Source organism: Ochotona princeps, chromosome 24, assembly GCF_030435755.1.
Source record: "Ochotona princeps isolate mOchPri1 chromosome 24, mOchPri1.hap1, whole genome shotgun sequence".
Classification (NCBI taxonomy): Eukaryota; Metazoa; Chordata; class Mammalia; order Lagomorpha; family Ochotonidae; genus Ochotona; species Ochotona princeps.
The window spans coordinates 20,353,026-20,379,202 of NC_080855.1; the positions used below are offsets into that span (position 1 = coordinate 20,353,026).

Sequence of the window (26,177 nt, forward strand, 5' to 3'; positions counted from 1 at the left end):
AAGTCATTCTCATAGAAACAGAATACTAAGGTGCTTACCAGAGGCCAGGGGGTGGGAGAGATGGTGAAAGGGTGGATTTTGGTCAAAGGATACAAAATTTTCATTAAACAGGAGAAATATGCTACAGTGATCTATTCTACAACATTGTGATCATAAGTAACACTATTGTACTGTATATTTCAAAACTACTAAGAGAATATATTTAAATGTCATTACCACAAAAATGATAAGGAAGGTGCTAGATATACTTATCTTCATTTCACTTTTCTTGCAATGTAGAAATATACGAAAACATCACATTGCACCCTATATACTGGAGAGTAAAAACAGGGATAGAAAATTCCCTTTCTCCCTTTTTCTCTCTCTGTGGCTCTGCTTTTCAAAGAAATAAATCTTTGTGTGTGTGTGGGCAGCGGGGAAGACATCTGCATCCTACATCAGTGCCTGGGTTTGCTTCCAACTTCAGCTTCCTGCTAATACAGACTCTGGGAGCCACTGGTGATGTCTCAAGTAATTGTGTCCCAGCCACCCATGTGGGAGATCTGAACTGGGTTCCTGGCTTCCGGATGGGGCAGGCTATTGTGGAAAGAAGGGTTGTAAATAAATAATCTAGGCTTTCATTCAGAAACTAGAAAAAGAACACATGAAATCCAAATTTAGCAGAAGGATAAAATGATAAATGCCAGAAACTAATAATATTGAAAAATAAATTATGTTAAAAGTTAGTTGTTTGAAAACACCAATAAAACTGATAAACTTCTTGCCAAATCATTCAAAGAGAGAAGACATCAATTTTCAATGCCAGGAATGAAAAAAGTGGCATCAATCCAGATTTTATGGATTCTTAAATATTATGAAATTTTTATTTCCACAAATCTGAAAAATGTCTCCAACAAAGAAAACTTCAGATCCATATGGTTTCACTGGCAAATTCTACCCAACATGTAAGAAGAAAAAAAAACCAATTTTACACAGATTCTTCCAGAAAACTGAAAACATTTCCCAGTTCATCTTCTGAGATCAATATTACCCTACACAACTAAAGATATAAGAAAACTATAATGTGTCATGAATGCAGACACAAAGTCTTCAGCAAAATATCAACAAATATAAGTTAGCTGATAAGAAAAGGATAATAAAGATAAGGAAATGGGGCCCGGAGCAGTGGCCTAGGGGTCAAAGTTTTCACCTTGCATGCCTGGGATCCCATCTGGTCGCCAGTTCTAATCCTGGCAGCCCTGCTTCCCATCCAGCTCCCTGCCTGTGGCCTGGGAGGGCAGTCAAGGACAGCGCAAAGCCTTGGGATCTGCACCCATGTGGGAGACCTGGTCTCCTGGCTCCTGGCTTTGGATCAGCTCAGCTCCGGCTGTTGTAGTCGCTTGGGGAGTGAATCATTGGACAGAAGATCTTCCTCTCTGTCTCTCCTCTTCTCTGTATATCTGACTTTGTAATAAAAATAAATAAATCTTAAAAAAATAAAAAATAGTACATTGCAGCAGTGTGGATAAATGTCAGGTGTGTTATGCTAACCAAAAGGAGCCAGACATTTATACACTACTATGGAAAAGGCAAAATTCAATGTAGGAAACACCAATGGTTGTCAGAGCCCAGACACAGGACAGGGTTTGACCACTAAGTGTACAAGGAAATGTTTTAGGTTACAGTGGTGGTTACATAGTTGGTGAAATTGTTAAAATTCATAAGTTCTACACTAAAGAGGGTGAATTATCTGCCTTAAAAATGACAGGTTATCATATTATTTTAATTTTTGGAAGTTTATCCTGAAATAAAAATGCAAATTTCATTTGATGGCTTGGAAATGTCATTTTTTGTTTTTAGGTTATCCCAATCATGAAAAATTGTCTTGTGGTTAATATGTCAGCTGACAATGCCTACATCCCAATGGGAGTGCCTGGGCTGGAATCCCAGCTCTGCTCCCGCTTTCAGTCCCTGCCAATTCGTGCACTCTGGGTGGCAGCAGGTGATGGCCCGCGGAGTTGGGTCCCTGCCACTCAGGCGGGTGATCCTAGTGAGGCCAGGCTTTGGCCTGACCCAGCCCTGTCCGTTGCAGGCATCTGGGGTAAAGCAGCAGATGGGAGCTATCTATCTCTGCCTCTGAAACTCATAACAAAACAAAACAAACAATAATTTTATGGTTTTTAAATGGTTAAAATCTTTTACAAATTAAAGTCTAGACTGGTTCTTCTAAGGACTTCTCTTCTCTGGTGAACTATGCTAAAAACTCCTCATCTACAAGATCCCGGAGTAGTCCTGGCAGTGGCATTTGAAGCAGTTCTGCAGGTGACTTGGAGGCTGGCGCTCGCTGAGGGCTGCTAATGAACACCAGGAGGCAGTAGCGCACTGTCCTGAAGGCTGTGAACTGCACGCTCCAACTGCCTAGCTCAAAATCCTGACTCGGCCACTCTCCGGCACACTGGAAGCTTTCTGTGCCTCGAATGAATTGTCTGTAAAAAAGGTGGTCAGAATAGTACCAACTTCATCGCACTGTGACGAGGATTAAAAGAGATGACATCCATTAAGATGCTCAGCACAATGTCTGCAGCTTAATATGTGCTGCCATCCTTCTGAGTGACACTGTCTGCAATATTGTAGAAAGAAAGGCTTTCTTTCATGAAGATCTTGGCTGGTTCCTGACTAAAAATTTCATGACATAAAAATACATTTTGCTCCATGTTCACTTTCCTTTTTTTTTTTTAAATTTTAAAAACATTGTATTTCTATTGGAAAGGTAGATTTTTATAGAGAGGAAAGATAGATCTTCCATCCGCTGGTTCACTCCCCGAATGGCTGCAATTGCCAGAGTTAACATCTATCTGAAGCCAGGAGTCGGGAGTTTATTTCAAGTTTCCCATGCAGGTGAAAAGTCCCAAGGTTTTGGGCCAACCTCAATTGTTTTCCCAGGCCATAAGAAAGGAGGTGGATGGCAAATGGAGCAGCCAGGACACGAACCAGTGACCATATGGGATGGCAGTGCTTGCAGACTGAGGGATTAGCCAGTTAAGCTATTGTACTGGCTCCCCATGTTCATTTTTCAGAGTCCTTTTCCTCCAATGTTCTTTGAAACATTTAGGTCAGGACCCGCCGTGGTAGCCTAGCAGCTAAAGTTCTTGCCTTGAACGTGTTGGGATCCCATATGGGCGCTGGTTCTAATCCCGGCAGCTCCACTTCCCATCCAGCTCCCTGCTTGTGGCCTGGGAAAGCAGTCGAGGACGGCCCAAAGCCTTGGGACCCTGCACCCGCGTGGGAGACCTGAAAGAGGTTCCTGGCTCCTGGCTTTGTATTGGCTCAGCTCCAGCCATTGCGGTCACTTGGGGAGTGAATCAGTGGAGAGAAAATCTTCCTCTCTGTCTCTCCTCCTCTCTGTATATCTGACTTTCCAATAAAAATTTTAAAAAATATTTAAAAATTTCAAAAATAGGACAGTGCTTTTAAATAGGACATGCTTTAAAATACTGTGAAACGGAGCAGGTGGAATGTGTGTGTGGTGTGCATGCATGAAGAATATGTGGCAGTAAGAAAGCCAAGGGTTTGATTTCACGTCATAAGAAGCTGTTGTTAAGAACATAATTGTTGGAGTCAGCGCTGTGGAATTGTAGGCTCAACTTTTTTTTTTAAGATTTTTTTTTTCACTTACAAAGTCAGATATACATAGAGGAGGAGAGACAGAGAGGAAGATCTTCCGTCCGATAATTCACTCCCCAAGTGAGCCGCACAGGTATTACTGTTTGTAGTAAATCATTTTCTATTTTAAGGAGTGTTAGGACATTCTGAATCTGTAAGATTTGCTTTTAAAGTGCGTAGGGAAACACAGAGAATCAACTGACTTCTCTTGAGTACTCTGCAAATGCAGCTGTATTTACACTAGAATTTGGGAAGAATCGACAGGATTCAAGATTCCCTAAAGACAGTGAGTGAAGATCTATGCCTCTACGCATGGCTTGGCCTTAGGAACGAACAGTTTTACAGACAAGATATTAAAGCTTACGTGATTTTTTTCCCTCACTAAAGTCACGTGGCATGTTTAAGGGAAACTACAATTTAAATTTTCTGTCTTTTGGTATAAATGCTTAAACAAAAATTTAAAAAAATTAATGCTGTTTATGCCTGTTTTAGGACTTTAAAATTTAGCCACTAACAGACATGTGAGTGTCCATATATACGGGATACCATATGACATTCATTACTGGCAAATGTTGTTTAATGTCCAATCAAGATGAATAAACCTATCTCCTCAAACGGTTAACTTTTTTAATGGTGGAAACATTCAAAATACTATCTTCTAGGTTTTTAAAACAGAGAAATACATATTACACTGATTATAATAACCCTACTATGCAGTAGAATTGCAGAACTTTTTTTTAAACACACACACACACACACACACACACACACAGGGCCTGGCATTATAGCTTAGTGGCTAATTCCTCATGTTGCATGTGCCAAGATCCCATATGGGCATTGGCTTGGGTCCCGGCAGCTTTACTTCCCATCCAGCTCCCTGCTTATGGCCTGGGAAATTAGTCGAACATGGCCCAAAGTTTTGGGACCCTGCACCTGCGTGGGAGACCTGGAGGAAGCTCCTGGCTCCTGGCTTCGGATCTGCTCAGCTCTGGGTATTGTGGCCATTTGGGAAGTGAACCAGCAGATGGAAGGTTTTTCTCTATATATCTCCTTCTCTCTGTAAATCTGCCTTTATAATAAAAATAAAAGAAATCTTAAAAAACATTTATCTTTATTTGAAAGTTATATTTTTAAAGAGAGAGAGAGAGAAAGAGAATCTCCATCCACTGGTTCGTTCTCCGAATAGGTGCAGCATCCAAAGCTAAGCTGTGGTGAAACCAGGAGCCAAGAGCCAGGATCTGCTTCCAGGTCTCCCACATGGGTGGGCGGACCCAAGACCCCCCACTGCTTTCCCAGGCCACAAGCTAGATTGGGAGTGGAGCTGCTGAAACACAAACCAGTGCCCATATAGGATGCCAGTGCACAGGCTGAGAATTAGCCTACGACATGTTTTGGCTATAAAAACTATTTTTGAAATGATAGAAACTTATGTTGATTATAAAATATGAAAACAGGGCCTGCTGCGGTAGCCTAGCAGCTGAAGTCCTTGCCTTGCACGCACTAGGATCCCATATGGGTGCTGGTTCTAATCCTGGCAGCCCTGTTTCCCATCTGGCTCCCTGCTTGTGGAGGATGGTCCAAAGCCTTGGGGCCCTGCACCTGCATCGGAGACCAGGAAGAAGCTCCTGGCGGGCCCGGCGGCGTGGCCTAGTGGCTAAAGTCCTCGCCTTCAACGCCCCGGGATCCCATATGGGCGCCGGTTCTAATCCCGGCAGCTCCACTTGCCATCCAGCTCCCTGTTTGTGGCCTGGGAAAGCAGTCGAGGACGGCCCAAAGCTTTGGGACCCTGCACCCGCGTGGGAGACCCGGAAGAGGGTCCAGGTTCCCGGCTTCAGATCGGCGTGCACCGGCTGTTGCGGCTCACTTGGGGAGTGAATCATCGGACGGAGGATCTTCCTCTCTGTCTCTCCTCCTCTCTGTATATCTGGCTGTAATAAAATGAATAAATCTTTAAAAAAAAAAAAAAAAGAAGCTCCTGGCTTCCGGCTTTGGATCTGTGCAACTCCAACTGTTGCAGCCAGTTGGGGAGTCAATCAGTGGACGGAGGATCTTCCTCTTTGTCTGTATTCCTCTTTGTATATCTGACTTTCTGATAAAAATAAAATAAAGATTTAAAAAACAAATAAAAACAAAAAGGAATAAATAAGAATTACTAATAAAGAATTTTGTGCTTGCCCTGCATTCTCCTTGTATTTCGAATTTTTGATGTTCCATATTAGCTTTTGATATTGCTTGTTTCCTAACATTTTAATGTGGCGGCTATTTTAAATTAAGTTTCTAATCTTCATAACAGATACATTTACACATAATTTACAAAATTGGAGCATTCTGTATAGTTGCTTTTACTAGTGAGTTTTCCATCTTCTGGTATTTTCTTATTAGCTTCTCTTTGTTTCAGCTCGAAGAACTTGCATTAGTATTTCTTCTAAGACAGGTCTAATGGTGATGAATTCTCTCCCCTTTCATTTGGGAATGTCTTTACCTCTCTGTCATAGCTGTCAGATAGTTTTGCGGGCTGCAGTATTCTTTGCTGGTAATCTTTCCTCAAGTCCATCTCATCTTCCTTCTCCCTGACCTGCAGGATTTCTTTTGATTAGTTTGCTGACAGGTGAATTGAAACACTTCATCTCTCTTTTAAAGGCAGTTACAGAGAGAAGGACAGAAGAGAGGTCTTACACCTGCTGATTTACTCCCAAATGGCCACAATGGCCAGAGCTGAGCTGAATAGAAGCCAAGCGCTTCTTCATGGTCTTCCATAAGGGTGCAGGGGCCCAAGGACTTGGGCCATCCCCGACTGCTTTCTTAGGCCATAAGCAGGGAGTGGGCTCGATAGTGGAGCAGCCAACCAGTGCCCGTGGGGGATGCCAGCACTGCAGTGGGAGGCATAACGTGAAAAGCCCCTGCGCCTGCCTTGAACTAAGACAGCCTTGAGAATCCTCTACCTTTTACTTCAGAGTGCTTGATTGTCACATGTCTTGGGGTAGAGTTGGAAAAATTGAATCTAGTGATGACCTTTGACCTCCCTGTATGCTGTAAGAACGTGTTTCTCCTGTTTTATATTCATCTATGAGCACACTTTAAAAAGCTCATGGGGAAAAAAATGGAAATTAAGAATGTTTAATTTGGTCCAACAAATTTTCAAACGCATGCATAGTTTTTTCATAATGAGGACTTTTCCATTGACTTTTGGAAGACCCCTAGCATAATAAGCAACGCTTTGTTGAAGATTCCCGAGTCAAGTTGGCATCCCTGCATCCTTGGGGCTGGTGTGGGAGGTGGAAGCTGGCATCAGAGTTGTGGTGGCTATGGGGGAAAATTCTTTGTGGTGGAGGAAGCTGCTAGCTGTGACTGTCTGTCCCTGCCACATCTTAACTTTTCCTACAGACTAAAGCACAGGAAGCTGATGAACTGAGAAATAAACTTCCCACTGTACAATCACTTAATAGCCACATTTAATATTGACTTTGTCAATTTTAGGACACTTTTTGGAACAAAGAATGCTTGATAAGGGGAAACCATAATGGGAAAATGAAAATGGCAGGGGGTTTGGTTTCCTAGTAATGGAACGCCTTTCCTCTGAGTTAATGAGCTCTGCACACAAAAAGTTTGAAGAAGATCCCAGACTAAGTTGTAAAACAAGCTCTGATTAGTGGTGGTTGTTAAAAATACCAATCACAGCTTCACCAGAGAAGGGAAGCTGTGCTGTCTGATTTCCAGGTTGGCTGATTGCTCAAGTGTCCTCTTTCATAAAAGCACTGTTGCTTATTTTCTAGCCAGTTTGTGGTTGTGCAAAAGTGAAAACAGTGGTCTTTCTTCACGCCAGCAGAGATGCAATGCTACCCAGACTTTTAAGATCGCTTATGTTAATGTACATAGAATTTTGGCCTACTAGAAAATACTGAGATTTTGAGTTTTAAAAGTTTTTCAATTGCACGCTGTAATTTTCCCATGTACATCCTATAACCTGTAAGTTTGGATCCTTAATATTCATAAAGAAGGTCTATGATTCCAACATAAAGGGATCCAAACACAGTGCTGTGAAGTTACATGGTGCACGGGGTCGGGAGAGATCAACCACTCACAGGACCAAACTCATCAACTGCACACACAGGAGGCAGCAGAGGCCAAGGACAGGCTTGTGCTCAAAGTTCATCTAACATAAGGGATTTCTGGATCATTGTTCGTGCCCCAGAAATGGCATGAAAACAACAGTCTCTCTTTTATCAGAGCTCTGACTCAGAGGTCTATTCCTAAAAGGACTTTACTTAATGGGCATGTAAAGTAAAAAATATACACAGGTTCCATACACAAGTTAATCTGTTACATGTGAAGGCTTCTTTTAAGGATTTCAGAAGGAGTCCAGATATGCACAACATAAGTGTAGAGACGGCTGACTTTACAGCTAAAGATATGGAATCACAGCACACTCAATTGAAAGAATAAATTTATCTCCAGCTGTGGGCAATTGCATAGGCTGCTTTGTACCAACAAGTGTTAACACTGCTGGGAGAGAAGCAGCTGATAGCTGGCAGGCATCCTGGGCCTGGATAATGCCAAATCTGTGTTAACTATACCAATGTGACAGCATAGTTGCCTATTCTACTCTATTTTAATTAAAAAAAAAATGTGGAAAATTCTGCATGCAGCATGGCAGAAGGTGGGGGATGCCAGGTCAGGACATGCCACCTTGGCCCCCAGGCATGCTGCACACCATTGTGGGGTAAGGGTGCTATAGATTGCCTTGGGAAGGCGGTCTGGGAACGTATTTGAGTAGGGGCCACTGAGGAGTGACTTCCGGGGCTTCCATGGACTGGGACACTGCAGTCACAGGTAGGCGAGGAGCTGAGGCAGGGTGGTTTAGAGGAGGGCATGTCTGGGTCAGGTCAAAGCACCTGTGCACATGAGAGATCTGGGTTAAGCAGCATTGCCCATTGCCTGCTGGTGCACATGAAAGCTAGGGCTGGAGTGCATGCCTGCCAGGGCTAGGCCACAGAACCTGCCCATGAGTGTCAGAGCAAGGAATGGGTCATGTCAGGCTGGTGCAGCACCCACCAGAACACAAGAGAACTGGAGCAGATTCTGCAGAGGAATTGTGGGCTCATCTCTGTGAGACTGCAGCACCTGCTGGTTTATGCAGAAAGCTAGGGGTGGTGACAGGTTGAAACAGGCCGGACCACGGAACTCACCACACACTCGCAGGAACTGGGCTAGAAGGGGCACAGGCTGGGCAAGGCTGTAGCACTTGCCAGCACACGCAAAGTCTGTGACTGAGGGCAGATGAGGGCAAATGCCAAGCAAGGCTGTGACACTTTCTTGCACAAGTGATATTCAGGGCTGGGAGTGGGCCTGGTATGGGAACTCGGGAAATTCCCCTGCTAGGTTGCAGCTCCTGCTGGGGAGCACAAGAGCTGGGGCTGGGGGTGGGCCAGGTCAGGCAAGGCTGTGACACTTGTTGACTGCATGTGTGGGCTGGGTTTGGGGGCGGGTTGAGCTGAGTAAGCTGCAGCACCCATGAGTGTGCACAAGAGCAGGATGGGATGCAGAATGGGCCAGGCTAGGCCGCAGCATATGCCAGCACACACAAAACGCAGGGATGGATTGGGATTAGTGGGGATTATCGGAGGTCGCCCCAACTAAGTCACAGCACCTGCCGGTGTGCTTGAGGGCCAGACCTGTGGTGGGCTGGGCTGGGCTAGGTTACAGCACCTGTCAGTTTGTGTGAAACATAGGACTACAGGCAGCTGCATCCACCAGTATGTGCATTGGCTGATGCATGCAATGGACCAAATCTGACCCTAAAGTAGCTGGCATACTCAAAAGTCTGATGTCCCCCAAGGCGAGGTTTCTGGGGAGATTGCCCAGCAGGATTGCTGGACTCAAACCCCAGTCACAGAGAAATTCAGAGTATGTGGTCTGACCTTGGAGTGCATTTATTAGGACTGGTCTCCTCTTGCTGATGCCTGTGCAGTGTGCCTAGATGTACATGGGGGACATGACAGTCAGTTCATCTAGGCCAGCACAGGACACTGACTGCTTCGTTAGGGGATGGGAAGCAGAACAGGTTGGATGGTTCTCTTAGCCAAGCTGTGAAGCAAGTGTCTGGGTCTGTGGATGTACTAAAGTGAACTTGGCCAGCCAACAGACCTTGGAAAGATTTTTTCATCCCTGATGCAATACAGTTGACAACATGTCAGAACTATCAAAATCACTCAAGTAATACCCCTGGAACATTCTTCCCACATTGGTCTCTGAAGTGTCATCAAAGAGCCATTCCCCAGCCCCAGGAGCTGATGTAGTTTGACAATAAGAAGTGGCCCCTTCCTCTTCCCCCACAGCAGACACAGGAAATAAAAAAGAAAAGAACTGAAGCATTTACCCCATCTACCTTCCTACATATCTTCAGCCTCCTCACCTTAACCAGAGGCCTACATGGGCGTCCAGCCTTCTCAACTATGTAAACAATATTAAAAATTAAAATTATATAAAGCATGACATTACTCATTTGAACTATGTTGTACCACCATCATTTAGAGCTAGTAAATTTATAAACTATCAAGTTTAAAATAAGCCCGTCATAACATGAAGAAACTGTGCTTTTAAAAAAGGACAATTTAGGATCCAGCAGCATGGCCTAGTGGCTAAAATCCTCGCCTTCAACGCGCCAGGATCCCATATGGGCACCGGTTCTAATTCTGGCAGCCCCACTTCCCATCCAGCCCCTTGCTTTTGGCTTGGGAAGGCAGTCAGGGACGGCCCAAAGCCTTGGGACCCTGCACCCATGTGGGAGACCTGGAGGAAGTTCCTGGCTCCTGGCTTCAGATCAGCACAGCACCAGCTGTTGTGGTCACTTGGGGAATGACTCATTGGATGGAAGATCTTTCTGTCTTTCCTCCTCTCTGTATATCTGACTTTGCCATAAAAATAAATAAATCTTTTTTAAAGACAATTTAGGGCTGGCATCATGTCATATTAGGCTAAGCCTCCACCTTTGGTGCCAGCACCGCATGTGGGCGCCTGCTTGCATTCTGGTTGCTCCAATTCTGATGCAGCTCCCTGCTTATGGCCTGGGAGAGCTACAGAAGATGGCTCCAGTCTTTGGCCCCTGCACCCACATAGGAGTCCTTTAGGAAGCTCCTGGTTTTGGGCTCAGCTCAGCTCTGGCCATTTCGGCCATTTGTAGAGTGAACAAGCAGATGGAAGATCAACCTCTCTCTGTCAGTCCTTCTCTGTAATTCTGCCTTCCAAATAAAACTTTTTAAAAATGACAATTGAGGTAATACAAAAATGTATATTTAAGTTTCTAATTTGAATAATTCTGAGAAATTGGCTTGTTGAGTAGTCAACTCTCCTTAGTGGAATCTGTCTTATATGGGGCTAAGATAAAAGTACCAGTAGGCAGTGCTCATCTCTGGTACTGCTTATGGAGCCTGTCCAAGGGAGAGCAAGGCTCCCTTCAGTCTATGATTCTATAGTAACATAACCAGAGCTGAGTGTATGGAGGGCACTGTGAGATAGGATCTCATTTTGTCCTCCCTCGAACTCCATGAGTGTGTGTGTGGAACACAGTGATTCCCCACATTCTGGAAGGTTTCTCAGGAGCACTCACTCCATTTGTTTTTTTTTTTTTTTTTTAATTTGAAAGTCAGATATACAGAGAGGAGAGACAGAAATGAAGATCTTCCATCTGATGATTCAGTCCCCAAGCGGCTGCAACAGCCACAGGTGAGCTGACCTGAAACCAGGAGCCAGGAGCCTCTTCCAGGTCTCCCAAGCGGGTACAGGGTTCCAAGGCTTTGGGCCATCCTCGACTGCTTTCCCAGGCGACAAGCAGAGAGCTGGAAGGGAAGCAGAGCCCATATGGGATCCTGGCACGTGCAAGGTGAGGACTTCAGCTACTAGGCTACAGTGTCGGGCCCCCTGTGGGTTTTCTAAATATTATTCTCTGTAATTGGAAAGAGAACATGTGATCTGGCACTGAGGCATGGCACGCTAAGCCTCTACTTGCGGCGCCAGAATTCCATATGGTTGCCAGTTTGAGCCCTGGGTGCTCCACTTCCAATCCAACTCCCTGCTAATGGCTTGAGAAAGTAGCAGAGGATGGCCCAAGTCCTTGGACTCTAACCCCATGTGGGAGACCCGGATGAAGCTTCTAACTCCTGGCTTTGCACAGACCCAGCTCTAGCCACTGTGGGGGAGTTACCCAGCAGATGGAAGATCTCTGTCTCTTCTTCTCTCTTACAACCTGCCTTTCCGTCAGGTGGCTATCCTCCATCCCAGGATATGGAGGCAGTTGCGAGGCTGGGTGTGGCTTCCCCCTTAGTGCCCCCTTCCCCCACATGCAGGAAGGAAAAACAGAGAATGTGGAGATAATGGTCTTTTGGTAGCCCTTAACCCTTCGTACCCTCATCAACTATGCAAAAATCAAAAACAATAAAAAGCTGCCTTTCCAAAAAAATAACATCTTTTTGATGAGAGAACATGAGAATGCTGTAATTTCTGGCTTAAAGCCACAACCAGTTCTTGCCTAGATCCAGCTGGAATCTGGGGCCCCTGCACAGAGACATCCACATTGCTGGCAGGGTTCAGCCTGGAGCAGCATGCGCGTGCCTTTCAGATTTCACAGCAGTTCAGAGCTGCATCGCAAAGGCAACTGGCTTAGCTAGGGCTTTTTCTCTGGGCCTCTTGCCCTGGCCACTACGGCTTAACTGAGCCATTAACATATAGTTGTGACATTCTAGGTGAAGGAAGCGGGCAGTCCCCAAGGGCAAACTGAACTTCTGCTTAGTATATTTACTCTCGCTGTTTTCTTTCCTCCTCACTTGTAACGCAGGAAGTTCTCGGCGAAGGGAGACGGCCAGGCTTCTCACATGGACCAGAGGCCCTCGCGCTGGGACGCCAGGCTCTTGGACAAGGTTGGCTACTGAATTTGCTCTGCTCCCTTTAGGCGAGTGAGTGGCTCCCGCTGTGCTTGTGCTTCTGCGTGTGCTTGCTCCCTGTCAGCGATGCACACCTGGAGTACTGTGTGGCTATCAGAGAGTAGGATCAGCAAGGGGATGACTTGTTTTTCCAGGCCGGCTGCTCAGGTGGCAAGACAGGATCTGCTCCTTTGAGATTGCGAGCTTTGTGGCAGTCCACTGATCCCCATTCTTTTATTATTATTATTATTTTAAAAATTTTGATTCCCATTCCCATTCTTGAGGTCACAGCAGCCACCCCTGGCTTCCTGACACAACTTGCTATTTCTGAGCTGCTGCTCAGCTGTCTTACTCTTTTTTTTTTTTAAGATTTGTTTATTTTTTATTGGAAAGGCAGATCAGATTTACAGAGAGAGAGAGAGACAGAAAGATCTTTCACTTCCCAAATGTCCACAATGGTCAAAGCTGAGCTGAACTGAAGCCAGGAGCCTCTTTTAGGCCTCCCCATGTGGGTGCAGGGTCCCAAGGCCTTGGGCTATCCTCTGCTGCTTTCCCAAGCCACAAGCAGGGAGCTGGATGGGAAGTGGAACAGTCGGAATACAAAACCATGCTCATATGGAATGTCGGCGCCATGGGGTAGAGGATCAGCCTGTTGAGCCATGATGCAAGTACAGGCTATTTGGGGTTTGGGCAAAGAAGCAGTCTGGGAGAATACTGGAAAGACAGAACACAAAGTCTTCTCACCCAATGTCCCCCCCCCACCCGATTCCCCCCTTTTGGTTACAGCTTGCAGTACATTAGGCAACAAGCTTTCACAGTGAAGGAAAGGTCCCTACCGAATTCCCAATCAGGCATCAGTTTGCCCCTGTGGCCCATCCTCTTACTAGTTCATGAACGAAAACTCTCTGCAATGTGCAATTCACCAAAAAAGGACTTGTTTCCTTTGTTTCCAACTAAAATAAAATAATTTCTGGCGCAGGTTAAGTGAGAGGCATTTCCAGACAAACCTTGACAGCTGATCACGAGGGCCCGTGGAATACTAGTGACTTGTTACTCCTCAGCGGTCGCTGGAGCAGCAGTAGCAGTAGGAACCCCAGACAGGGGAACACGGTGTACCCTTGCAGTTTCTAAAGACGGCGCGTGCTACGAACGCTCAAACAACCCGGGAAAGGCTGTTCCGGTAAAGCGTGAGGTTTAGCAGTGTCGCGCGTCCCACCTCCTTCTGTTGACCCAAAGCAAACCAGGTTGGGGGGGCGGATTTCAATTTGAGAGGAGGGTGTCCTTCCCTTTTGGGCAGGGTCAACAACAGTGTATCACACGATGAACTGTGGGTGCGCCAGGGTCTGAAGCCAGAGGTTCCATGAGTAACCCGTGGTCAGTAACTGGCCAGCCTGGAGAACACGCGGGCAGGTGGACAGGAAGGGAGCGGTCGCTAGCATCCCTTCTCCTTAGTCTCCGCCTTAGTCTGGCTAAGCACGGTGGGGCGGGGGTGGCTGGTAGACCCGTCACGACCACTGGCACAACTCCTATCGGTGGAAAAGACTCGAAGCAGCGAGGACAATCCACCTCCTCATCCCTTTTAGGTTAATCTTGGTCACCAGGTCAAAGTCCCTCAGGGAGGGGGGCTGGGCTGAGGGACCCCAACGTCTCTGAGGCGCAGAAAGCCAACGGGAACTGCGGACACCTCCGTGCAGTAGGGCAGCGAGGACTCCATGACCGCCTGTGCAAGTCACCTCCCCGGTCTCCAGACACGTTAAAAAAAGAATGCCGCCCTGACGCCGGGACGCGGCAACCGAAAAGGCCAGCGGCAGGAACGCGCGTCAAGAGAGCGCGCGCTCCCTTTGTCGCCGCCTCCCCGCCGGCCCGAGGGAACGCGCCGTCTCGTACGTGCTCCGGGTGGAAACAGGCGCCGGCCGAGGCGGCGTTCCGCGGCCGGAAGGGAAGCGAGAGAGCTGAGCGCCGGCCGCTCCTCCTCCTTCCCTCCCTCCGTCCCTCCCTCCACCCGCCTTGGCCCTGAAGGGGCTGGAGGAGCGGCGAGGCGGGCGCGATGGCTCGAGCCCGGGTGGCGGCGGCAGCAGCGGCGGCGGCGGCGGTGGCCGGAGGCGGCGGCGCCTCCTCCTGCTCGCCCCGGCGGTGATCGGCGCGAGCTGCCCCGGTGCCTCCCGATGAGACTGTTGGCGGGCTGGCTGTGCCTGAGCCTGGCGTCCGTGTGGCTGGCGCGGAGGATGTGGACGCTGCGGAGCCCGCTCACCCGCTCCCTGTACGTGAACATGACGAGTGACCCCGGCGGGACGGCGGCGGCCGCGGGCGGCGGCAGGAAGGAGACCCACCAGGTACAGGCCGGGCGGCTCGGGGTCTGGGCCCAGGCGGGGGGCGTGGTGGCCCCCCGGGCCTTCCCGCGCGCGGCCCCCCGCCATTGTGCGGGGAGGCGACGGGGCGAGGGGGCACACGGTGCCCGGCTCTCCGCTCCCGGCCTTGGAGAAAGTTTTCCCGGTCGGGCGCCGGGCTCCGCTGCGCCTTTTGTTTCCCCTGCGCGGACAGAGAGGGGCGGCCTGCTCCTCGGGCTCCCCGCGCGTGGGCGCCCCGGAGTCCAGCATTGTTCCGTGATCCGCTGCCAGCGACAGCGCCGGAGGAACGTGTGGGACCGAGCATGGCTCTTCAAGGCCCACCGGGTTCCGAGATGGAAAAAAAATCCCCCCCCCAAACAAACCCAGCGAACCTTCCCCCCCAAGAGCTTTCTGATCCTCGAGAAACAACAAAAATGAAAGCTCATCCCTCCTTCCCCCCTTTTTGTGTCTAGTTGAACCCCAGTGTGTACAAAGAGATCCTAAAGAAATCCAGCCGAGCATTGTGTGTGGGGGGGAGCTCTTCGTGGGGGATCGTCTTCCTCCCAAGCATTTCAATAACGGGGTTGACAGGTCCCTGCTTGCGTCCTCCCCAACCTTTTCTTCTTAAGGTCGGAAAGATCACCCTGAAACTTGGATGGACTTAGCTGACCAGGAGGGTGGCGATCCTGTGGCAGAATATGCAAACTTCTCTCCTATAGGAAAGGATTTTTTTTTTAATTAAAAAAATAAAGCGGGGCAACAGGAAATTCTTCAGTAAGACTGGCCGTGGTGATGCGATGGGACCAGCCGAGTGGACATTTTCCGTGTGTGCCGATTATAGAAGCACGCATGCATCAAGCCAGCCTTGGAATGAGATATTTGGTGTTTGGCCATAATGGAGTTTGCGTTCATGGAAGGGATTCTTTCTGAACTCTGTCAGTGTGGGCTGCTTAAAGCTACAGCTGGCTGTGCGTTTTGCCTTGTGGGAGAATGATAATTAATGATTCCCCGTATCATCATTGTGTGGATGTGTTTCTCGTTTTCCTTTATTATTTTTCTTATTGTGCTAGCTGTTGAGAGAATGGCCGTTCAGGTTGACGGTATGTGTTACAGTGAAGGTGGCTGATGGTCTAAGGAGAGGAAGCAGTTTGCTTAGGAAAGGAGCATTTAGTCCTCACCTTGTACTGTATATGGTAACCTTTTTCTGTTTTTAAAGGAATCCTTAACTTTTACACATTTGTTTTTTTAAATCCCTCAGCAATTATGACATGGTTAGAAGTGTCCATCATGTTGCACTACTCTAATGGAAAAACCACATTGCGGTGGATTAATGACTTGTAACTTGTTAGTTCTAGTGGAAACAGTATTAATGGACTGTATGCATTACCATACAGTTAACTGAATGTCACACATTGGTCTGGTAACAGTGTAGAACAGTGAACCAGACCTGTCAGTTTTAACAAGCAATTGGAATAAGGTCCTGGATAGGGAAGAAATGGCCAAGTGCAACCATTGCAATGATTGGTGTTTGTGAAAATACTTGCCTTAATTATCTCCAGTAAAGCAATTTGATATGTTTTCAGTGCTTGTAAAAGATTTACATTTATTTTAAGCGTTGAGAACTTGCTGGTTTGTATGTTGTATCCATAGGACTCATAGCTGTGGGTGGAGTCTAGGACGACATGATCCAGCAGAGAATACTTTGTAATTGTGGACCTTTTACAAGCTGAGTTGGTCCAGTTTTAATGGAAAACGAATCTGTTTTCAGGTGCTGAGACACTCCGGAGTGTATGTGTTTGTGTGTGTCCATCCAGTTGCTGTAGCAATTTGGTGCATAATTCTTCAAGCTAAAAATCAGCCCAGTGATGAATATTTTGGGAGGTAATCAACTGCTTTTCTTAGAATAATGAATCCACATACTTGTTTTGAGTTGAATACATTTGCGTAATGAAAGTCATTGTCCGTGTATCAAGTTGAAAACAAGCAAAAGGACAATGTGGGTGGAAAGGGTGTAGTAGGCAAAGTGAAGTTAGGGCTGTCCTTTCTGCATTGTGTTTTCTGCATCGTGTGTCATTCTGCTTTGTGGTTGACTCTTTGACTGCTTATGGGCTTCATATTCCAGGGTCTTGGGCTTGCCATAGAACTTGATTGCTTGCGAAGTAACTTTAATGGTCTTTCCCCTTTCGCATTAATCATCTTATACAAGATCTTCTGGTGTTCATTTGGGTGTGTGGCTCCCGCGGCCAGCCACATCTGGCTTTTTTGGAGTTATATGAAAGAGTTATGCATTTGACTGAACCATACTTTTGTACAAATTTTCCTTCTGGTTATTTTATTAAGGATTTCTGATGGAGTAATCTGTGTTTACAAGATCGATCTTGGACAATGTTTATTCGTTAAAGATCACTGTTAGCGTTGCCCGGAGAAGCCAGCTTCCTTTGCGCTCACACAGCTCTACAACCATCATCACATTTTCATGTCATGATTTTCGGAGTCAGTGACGCTTCACATCCGGCAAAGGGAATGAGCGCTTCTCTAAGGCTCGGCACCATGGCCTGAAGGCCAGATTGCCTTCCTTGATGCTTTATATTCTTGTGGAGTAAGGCTAGCTTTCTATTTGTAAATGGTTAGGAAGAACAAGGTCCAAATACTGTAACTTGGAAATTTCACAGATGAAATGTGAGTTTCAGGGTCCACAAATACAGGTTTTGTTTTTTTTTTTATTTTTTTTGCTGAAGCAGAGCGACCACGGTCATTTTCTTGCCACCCGTGAGTGTGAGTGCTCCTGGGGCGTCAGCAGCGGCGTTCAGTCGTTGCCGCTGTACGACCTGCAAATCCCAAGTGTTTACCTTCTGCCACTTTGCAGAATGAGTGTTTCTAAGGTGAAAATTCACTTCCTTACTACCACTGTGTTCTTATCACAGGTGGCTTTGTGGGTAAGTTGACTAACTGGGGAAACACAGAGCAGCGAGAAGCCAGCAGGTGTCCATGTTCATTGTTGACAGATTGAGAAGTTGGAAAGAAAAAAAAACAAAAACCTTTGGATCCTGTCTTTTTTGGTGCCTTGCAGTTAGTACTTAAAGCTGATGTGAAGCTGTTGAAACTTAAAAGGACCCCAAGGCCCCACTAACTGGGTTCTTGGTAGGAGTGGTCATGCAACAGCTTCTCAATTGATGGAGTGAAAAAAAATTGTTATGGAAGTTGTTGGAACCAAATCATGACAGTTTTTCCAGGTGAGATACTATAAAGTTTTTTTTTTGAAGCTCAGAAAATATTCAGTATGTGGAAGTGTTAAAGCATAACAAAATTGCAAGCAGATGTGTATCTGTGATTTATTTTTTCCATCTTATATAAGCTCAGAACTGTGCTATGCCACAGGCGATGATGGATTCAAGAAGAATTGATTGAAATAATTTGCTTGCTTTTCCGTTTCTTTTCCCCAAACGGGCATGTACCTGGACGCTCTCTGCCTCGTCAGATGTGCTGAGGGGTGGATCCAGTTTCCTGTTATTTTACTACTCATTTGCCTTGTGGAGGCTGAGCAAGTGAGGCCTGGGTTAGCAGTGTGTCAGGGCCATCTGCCAGCTGGCCAGGCGTGCCCTGATGGGTCAGTGTGCCTCTCAGCTGCTTTTCCTCGTGCCAAGGTCCCTGCAACCCGAATACCAAAGCAATTTTGGAAAGGGTTTCTTTCCTTACAACCTGCACTGAAACCTTGTGCGAGTGTGTGCTTCCATCCCACAACACACCAGGCTGTCTTTCTGCTGGGTAGCAGGGATCTTGATGTTTCCCTTTGAAAGTGCCTCAGCCCAGCTGGGGGAAGTTCCAGTAAAAAGACTCTGTTGTTTAGAGCCTTGGAAGCTTTGCTGTATAATCTTAGGATCATAAAGTACTAACAATGAGTGCGTATTCGAAAAGAGGATTGTTAGTAATGTAGCAAATCAAAACTGAAGCAATTTAATCTGCTCAAGGATTGGCCATTTACTTCTCTTCTGTGCTTAGCTGGAAGGAGGCATCCGTGGTGAGCTGCTCGGCCTGGTTTGGTTAACATGGCAGAATCTCAGAATGTGGCTTTTGAATCCTAGGTGGTGAAGGTCAGTGGGATTGGTCTGACCGCTCCATGTGGCAGAAGAGATAGTGTTCATGGACCCCAAGCTGTGGAACCTTTGGATTGTTCTCGGTGGCCCTGAGTACTTCAGGTCTTGGTTGCCCATTTCTTTTGAGAATGACAGGGTGCCTGGTGCAGTTTTCGACATTCCCTTGAACTGACCTCTGTTCTGTTGGACAATAAAGGGGAAAGATATAAACAGTTACTGTGCTTCTGTCATACAATAGAAAGCATTGGAAATATGTCTGTTAATACAGTTCTGCTTCAGTGAATGAAGGTTAAGGCTAGGAGCACAGTTACAGGTGGCAGAGTCAGGTTGTACACCCAACTCTGTCTGACTTGTGGCCATGGGATTTCCCACTGCTTGGTGATATTCCTTCTAGTAAATCTTGTGTTTGAGAGGAGGTGTGAATGGGTTCATCTTAATGGGCTGCTGTGCCCACCCCTTCTGTGCAGACTTTGAAGTTAGGTGAAGTGTCAGAAAAATATGTGAAACTTGTCAGTTTATGATGAAAGTAAGACAATAGTGTATGTTTGAAGTTCTGGCCAGTTTATGCCTACTTTTTTTTTTCAATAAAAGCAGAGAAATGGAGGAAATACACACAGAGAGGGAGGGATGGAGAGAGAACGAGAGAACACTAGGGTGAGAGGGCGCTTCTATCCTCTAGTTCATTCCTTGGATGGCTGCAAAGGCCAAAGCTGGGCCAGTTTGAAGCCAGGAGGCAGGAGCTTCTCTCTGGTGTCGCACGTAGATGAGGGGCCCAAGGACGTGGGCTATCTTCTGTTGCTTTCCCAGGGACATAAGCAGGGAGCTGAGTTGGAAGTAGAACAGCCAGGATATGAATCAGTATCAGTTGGGGAGTGAACCAGTGGGTGAAGATTTCTGTCTCTCCTTCTCTCCCTTTGTGACTCCAACTTTTAAATAAATAGATAAGTCTTTAAAAATAAATACAGAAGTCTTAAAAAAAAAAAAAAGAGTCTGAGAGGGAGAGAAAGATCCTTTCTGCTGGTTCATTCCCAAGAATCAGCAGGGGCTGAGACTGAATGCCGGACCAGCAGGGAAGCTGGGAACTCAGTTCAAGTTTCCCGTGTGGGTGGCAGGAACCCAGCTACTTGAGCTCACCACACCGCATTCCAGGATCTGCATGAGCAGGAAGCTGGAGTCAGGAGCCAACCCTGGGACTGGAGCTCATGCACTCCGTGCGGAACCAGGGCATCTTCATCAGGTCTTAACCACTAGGCTGAGTGTATACCGCGGTTAAGCTGGTTTAATCTAACTTTCCAGTCCTGTTAGAGTACTCAGAATGTACAGTGGGGGAAAAAGGAGACTATTGTAGCTGCTGTACATGCTTGACTAGTTGAGAAACTCCAAGAACTAATTTCAGACTTTTAACTGTGTCCTTCAGTCTGATAAACAAGTGTCATTTAACCAAAAAAAAAATTGCATTCTTACTTTGAAGGAATAATTCAGTCAAGATTATATAAACGTTAGATAATGTTCATGGACTTAATGAAGAAAAATTTAGACGACGTGATCCTGTTTAGTCTGCTTTCTGTACCTTTAAAATACCTGAGAGGAGCTGCTTTGCAAAAGCAAAGTTATTTTAGCTTACAGTTTGGAAATTACAGTTCCAGATCAGGAAGCCGCATAGTGTGGCTTCTGTGAAGGCAGGTGCAGAGGCACAATCACAGCCAAGCTGGCTGGGGGGAGGGGGAGGGGAGGAAGGGAGGAGAGAGAGAGAAAGAGAGAGAGAGAGAGAGAGAGAGAGAGAGAGAAATAGAGAAATAGAAATAGAAATGAATGTGAATCTTAACTTGAACTCAGATAAGGATCTGTACTTTCATAAGATCTGGAGGGTATACTTCCAATGACCTGAAGATCTCCCACTGACCCCCACCTCTTATCTATCACAGGTGAAATTTTCACTTTTAATCCATTAACCACTAACATTAAGACATCAGAGATAAAAATGAAACATCTGTATGAGTTTTGGGGCGATAAATCCCGCCATACTCATAACATGAGCTAATACTGTCAGACACACGTTTGGAAAGCCTGTGTTTGTGTATTTTTGGCTGGTTATTAATGTCTCTGCAGTCTTGTAGGGACAGAGTGTTACTGTTTTCATTTTTAGAAGATGTTATGTTTAGTTATCATATCCCATTTAATTCTTTGTATCAACAAATGACTGCATGCAATAATTCTGATTTGATTATGGTTTTGGTATTCAAAAGATTTCCTTGTTATTTAGAGGGAACAAAATTTAAGCAAGCTTTGAAGGCAGATGCCAATGGGATGCTTCTGCAGTACCTGGGGAGTCCGCCCCACAGTAGAGCTGGCACTCATCTTGGCAATGTGAAAACAAGCCTGCTACTTTGTGCACACATAAGGCATCTGCCTGGAAATGCATAGGATCCTGCAGAAAGGCTACCCGGTGCTGTTCCAGGAGACTGTCAAAAGGGCTTAGGAGCTCTTAGACTAATTTTCTCCCTGGTTGGCTGAAGGACTAGCTGACTACTTCTTTAAGGCTTTGAAGGTCCTAGCTGAGATCTTAGTCTCATTACTTGTTTCTTGTGATTTCTTATTAATTTTCCCATTGGAACAAAGCTTCTTTTCTTTAAGACCAGGGAGTACAGCTTTTAGTTTTGTTAGCTGAAGTTCCTAGAACACAAGGTGGGAGAGTTAGGGAGTATACTTGTATTGTCTCAGCAGCAACATTTTTTCTGGGTAAATCCATGAAGGGGTTCTCAAGCAGTAGCAATTTTGTTTCCCGCAGGGGATGTTGGGAATACCTGGGACATTTTGGCCTGTCAGTTTGGGGTATTTCTGCAGGCACCTGATGCGGGAAGGCTAGCAATGTGGGTAAATAACCTGTAATGCACAGGACAGCCCCTAACACCCATCAGTTATGCCAGGGTTAAGAAATACTGACCCGTAGGAATTTATCTACTCTTTTTTTTTTTTTGCTAGGCACATCCAGTTCAATTTAATTGGCAGGTAGTCCTACATGCATGCTGGTTTTCTTTTCTTTTCTTTTCTTTTCTTTTCTTTTCTTTTCTTTTCTTTTCTTTTCTTTTCTTTTCTTTTCTCTCTCTCTCTCTTTCTCTCTTTCCTTCTTTCCTTCCTTCCTCCCCGCTACAAGTCTGGGAACCCTGCACCCACATGGGAGACCCGGAAGAGGCTCCGAGCTTCTGGCTTCAGATCGGCTCAGTTTCGACCATTGCAGGCACTTGGGGAGTGAATCATTGGACAGAAGATCTTCCTCTCTGTCTCTCCTCCTCTCTGTATATCTGACTTTCGAAAAAACTGATGGAATAATATTCCTTTGTGTGTATATATATATGTCACATTTTCTTTACTCATTTATCTGTTGCTGGATCCCGTGGTTGATTCCTCTGACTGGTTATTGTGAAGAGTGCTGTGGTAAACATGGTGCTGTCTCTTGGATACAGCGATTTCATGGCTTTGGCTCTGTACGCGGTAGGGATTGTTGGTCTGCATGGCGTTTTATTTCTAGTCGAGAACTCTGCCGTTTTCCACAGCGGCTGTGCTGACTTACATCACCCTCTTCCAACCTGTGCATGAGTTTCTTTCTTCACATTCTCACCAGCACTTGTCTTTTTTCATAATAACAATTTTAACTCCTTGGCTAGTGATATTGTTGGCCATTTATTTGTTGGTTATTTGTATTTCTGTAAGATATGTCTCTTCAGATCTTTACCCCTTTCTCAACTGGACTGGTGGTTTTATTGTTGAGTTTTTTCGAGTTCCTTATATTTTCTGGATATTAGTACTTTGTCACATAAATACCTGCAAATGTGTTCTTCCCTTTTGTTGGTTGTCTTTTCACTCTTTAGTTTCTCTTGCTGCGCAAAATCTTCTAAGTTTGGCAAAATCTCATTTGTCTAGTTTTGCTAAGTCATTAAATGGCAAATTAGCACAAATAAATCTACAACGGGACAACTTTGTTGATGCAATGGAGGGTACAGGATTTGTAAAGTGATTAATCATTGAAATGCAGGGTACCTGTGTACTTGTTTGTGTTGGCTTGAAACTGGTTGCTTTTGATGTTGGTGACGGGAATGTTGCTCAAGATTTTGCCTAACATTAAGCAAGCTTAGAATGGCTGTAAAATTGGTTCACCAATTGTGTAAGCAGCTTTGAGACACCTGCTGCTGAAACTTGTCAGAAGGAAGTTGCTTTTTGCAAATAGACTTCCTATTGGGAAATATTGGTTGTTTCATAGCAGACAATGGGTTAATAGTAGCTGATGTACTTCGCAGATTCATCACGGTTCTTAGTGGACTTACTTTTGTTTATCAGGCCACACTAAAGGAATCTCATATTGATGTCATAACTATAAAGTTCTCACTTTGTGCTTTGTATCATGTTGAGGAGGACTTGCCTGCATTGTTTTGTTAGATCCTTTTAGTTATTCTACAAGGATAATTGGATACCAGTGAATGAGTGGAGACTTAGTGTTTACTGAACTTTGAGCTCACATAGGAATGTCAAAGCCAGGACTTGACTTCTGGCAACCTAAAGCTGATGTGCTGTTTATTTCTCTGCTTCTCTAGTACACTAGCTCTAAGAGGAAGTGGAAAACATTAACTGTGGAGGATTAAATTCCACCTGCAGTTGAAGCTCTTGTATTTTGTTATGAGAACATTCTCTTTAGAGTCTGTTTCTGGGAATTTGGTTGTTAGCATGTTATTACTTTGTCTGCCCTTTGATTGCAGTATGACCATAAGTAACTGCTTATCTTTGCTGAGTGGGTTTTTCCCAGTGAGAATGTTATGTGTAAAGCATACCTCAAGGTTTCTAAAGAGCTCTTTGGTACAGTCTGTTCGCTGGGTGTTAAATTCTGCTCCTTACTCTGCCATTGATTTATTTGATGGATTTGAGTCAACTCGTTGGCTAACTGTGATTGGTTTTTATAATCTAAAAGCAGGATTAATAATTTGCTTTCTGAAGTTAAACCTCCGAGACAGAGAGGCAACAGCTTTTCTAGATCCGGGTGAAGCCCTGGATCAGGGGTCAATACCTGGGCTGATGGTCTGGTTCTGCCACCTGCTAAACAGCATTGACTTGAAAGCCATTTCACCCTCTCTCATCCCCTCTACCAGCCTTTAAATGAGAAGTCATGTCTGAAGAAACATTTTATGCTTTAAGGTTGTATAAGAGAAAAATTATTAACTTCCTAGCCCCATGAAATTATATTTAGAAACTATAGGCTTGATTTGTCTTCTATTTTATGTTCTGGGATTTCTTAAGTGACATTTCAGTTATGTGTTTTACATTTTTGTTCTTTCTTTTCTTTTTTAGTGGTATGTGTGCAACAGAGAAAAATTATGTGAATCCCTCCAGGGTGTCTTTGTTCAGAGTTACCTTGATCAAGGAACACAGATCTTCTTAAACAACAGCATTGAGAAATCAGGCTGGCTATTTATCCAGTTATATCATTCTTTTGTGTCATCTGTTTTTAGCCTGTTTATGTCTAGAACATCTATCAATGGGTAAGTGAATCTTGTACATTTTGTTTTCCTTTATCTTGGGTTTAAAAAAAGGAGACATGTTCAAAATCATCTTGTTCACGGTATTAACCGCCTGAGCTGCAACACTTCTGCTAGCCAGTCCTTGGCAGCCTGCTGCAGTTACACGTTTTATATTTTTTAGCGGTAAGTGTGCTGATGAAGTTTAATGAAAAGAATATGCCTGACAGATCAGACGAGCATCTCCACAAAGAAATGAGAGGCCAGGCTGCATAGAGATTCACCAGCACTTGACAGAGAGCCTGGTCTGTTTGTGTGGTGGAAATTACTCAGGGCAGTATTTCTCAGCTTTGATAGGCACAGAATTCACCTGGAGAATCTTGTTAAAGTACAGATTGTGATTCAGTAAGTCTGGAGGGGGCCCTGAGTTTCTGTGTTTTGTTTTAAAGATTTATCTATTTTGTTCGAAAGTTAGATATACAGAAAGGAGGAGAGACAAAGAGGAAGATCTTCCATCTGAAGATTTACTCCCCAAGTGGCCGTGGTGGCTGGAGCTGAGCCAATCCAAAGCCAGGAGCCTGGAGCTTTTTTCAGGCCTCTCACATGGATGCAGGGTCCCAAGGCTTTGGGCCGTCCTTGACTGCTTTCCCAGGCCACAAGCAGGGAGCTGGATGGGAAGTGGGGCCACCGGGATTAGAACCGGCGCCCATATGGAATCCTGGCACATGCAGGGCGAGGGCTTTAGCTGCTAAGCTATTACGCCACGCCCAAGATTTATTTATTTATTTATTTAGTTGAAAGGCAGAGTGATAGAGAGAAGTGGTGATGGGGGAGAGAGATCTTTAGTCTTCAGGCTCTCTTTCCAAATGGTTGCAACCGCAGTGTCTGGAAATGACTTCATCTATTTTCTGACATGGGTGACAGGGGCCCAAATACTTAAGCCATCTCATGTTGTCCCCTGGGTGCATTAACAGGAGGCTGGATCAGAAGTGGAATAACCCTCAGCAATCTGATAGGGGATGTTAGCATTGTAAGCAGTGGCTTGGCCAGCAGTACTGCAGTGTTGGCCCCAGGTTTTGTATTCTTCTGAGTGGAGTCTAGGTTCCCAGTCCATCTTCTGGTCCTTAAACGTGTTTTCATGCACTGCATATCCTCTCTCAACATCCTAACTGGCTCTTCTGTGTTTTTTGTGTGATATTGTTTTATGTTTGCTTCCGGAAGCAGCTGTAACTCAACCTGACATGTTGTGCCTGACATTGGGTTGTGCTGAATTTCTGTTCCATACCCTTTTTATTTCTTTGGAAATGAGATGAGTCACCGCTGTGGAGACCCTTGTCCTTTTTGGAGTCCTGTATCTTTTCGAGAGTGATAAAAGATAAGGAATTTCTCTTCAGAAAGTACTCCATTCACCATTTTGAATATAATTTTAAAGTAGCAGAATTTGAATCACTTTCCCCTTTTTCTGTCTCCTAGACCCTGGTTAAAATTCTCTTCTCTATAATCAGACACAATGAAATTAATAAACTCCTGAATTGTAACTTTTGTGCTTTTTTTCTTTTGAGTGTGTCCCCCTACCCTCGTCACTCCCACTTGTACCTCTATGCCTCGTTAGAGCCTCTTGGTGCTTCCTGCGCCTGGCACTGGTATATCGTTCCAACTGGCTCTCACAGAAATGAGTATTATGGTATCTTCTTA

General features: G+C 45.4%; 1 protein-coding gene across 4 annotated transcripts in view; it reads left to right on the forward strand.

The window, feature by feature from the left end:
- Nucleotides 1-12,474: 12,474 nt before the first annotated feature.
- Nucleotides 12,475-26,177, forward strand: part of METTL9 (methyltransferase 9, His-X-His N1(pi)-histidine) — a 34,884-nt gene continuing 21,181 nt past the window's right edge. The window contains exons 1-2 of one of the 4 annotated variants that reach the window (XM_058680263.1): nucleotides 12,475-12,554; nucleotides 24,316-24,506. In XM_058680263.1, the coding sequence (XP_058536246.1) occupies nucleotides 12,510-12,554; nucleotides 24,316-24,506 (236 nt within the window). In that variant the 5' untranslated portion in view covers nucleotides 12,475-12,509. Of the gene's footprint in view, nucleotides 12,555-14,471; nucleotides 14,891-24,315; nucleotides 24,507-26,177 lie in introns of those variants that run through there. The other 3 variants (XM_058680264.1, XM_058680262.1, XM_058680261.1) reach the window with 3 other exon arrangements.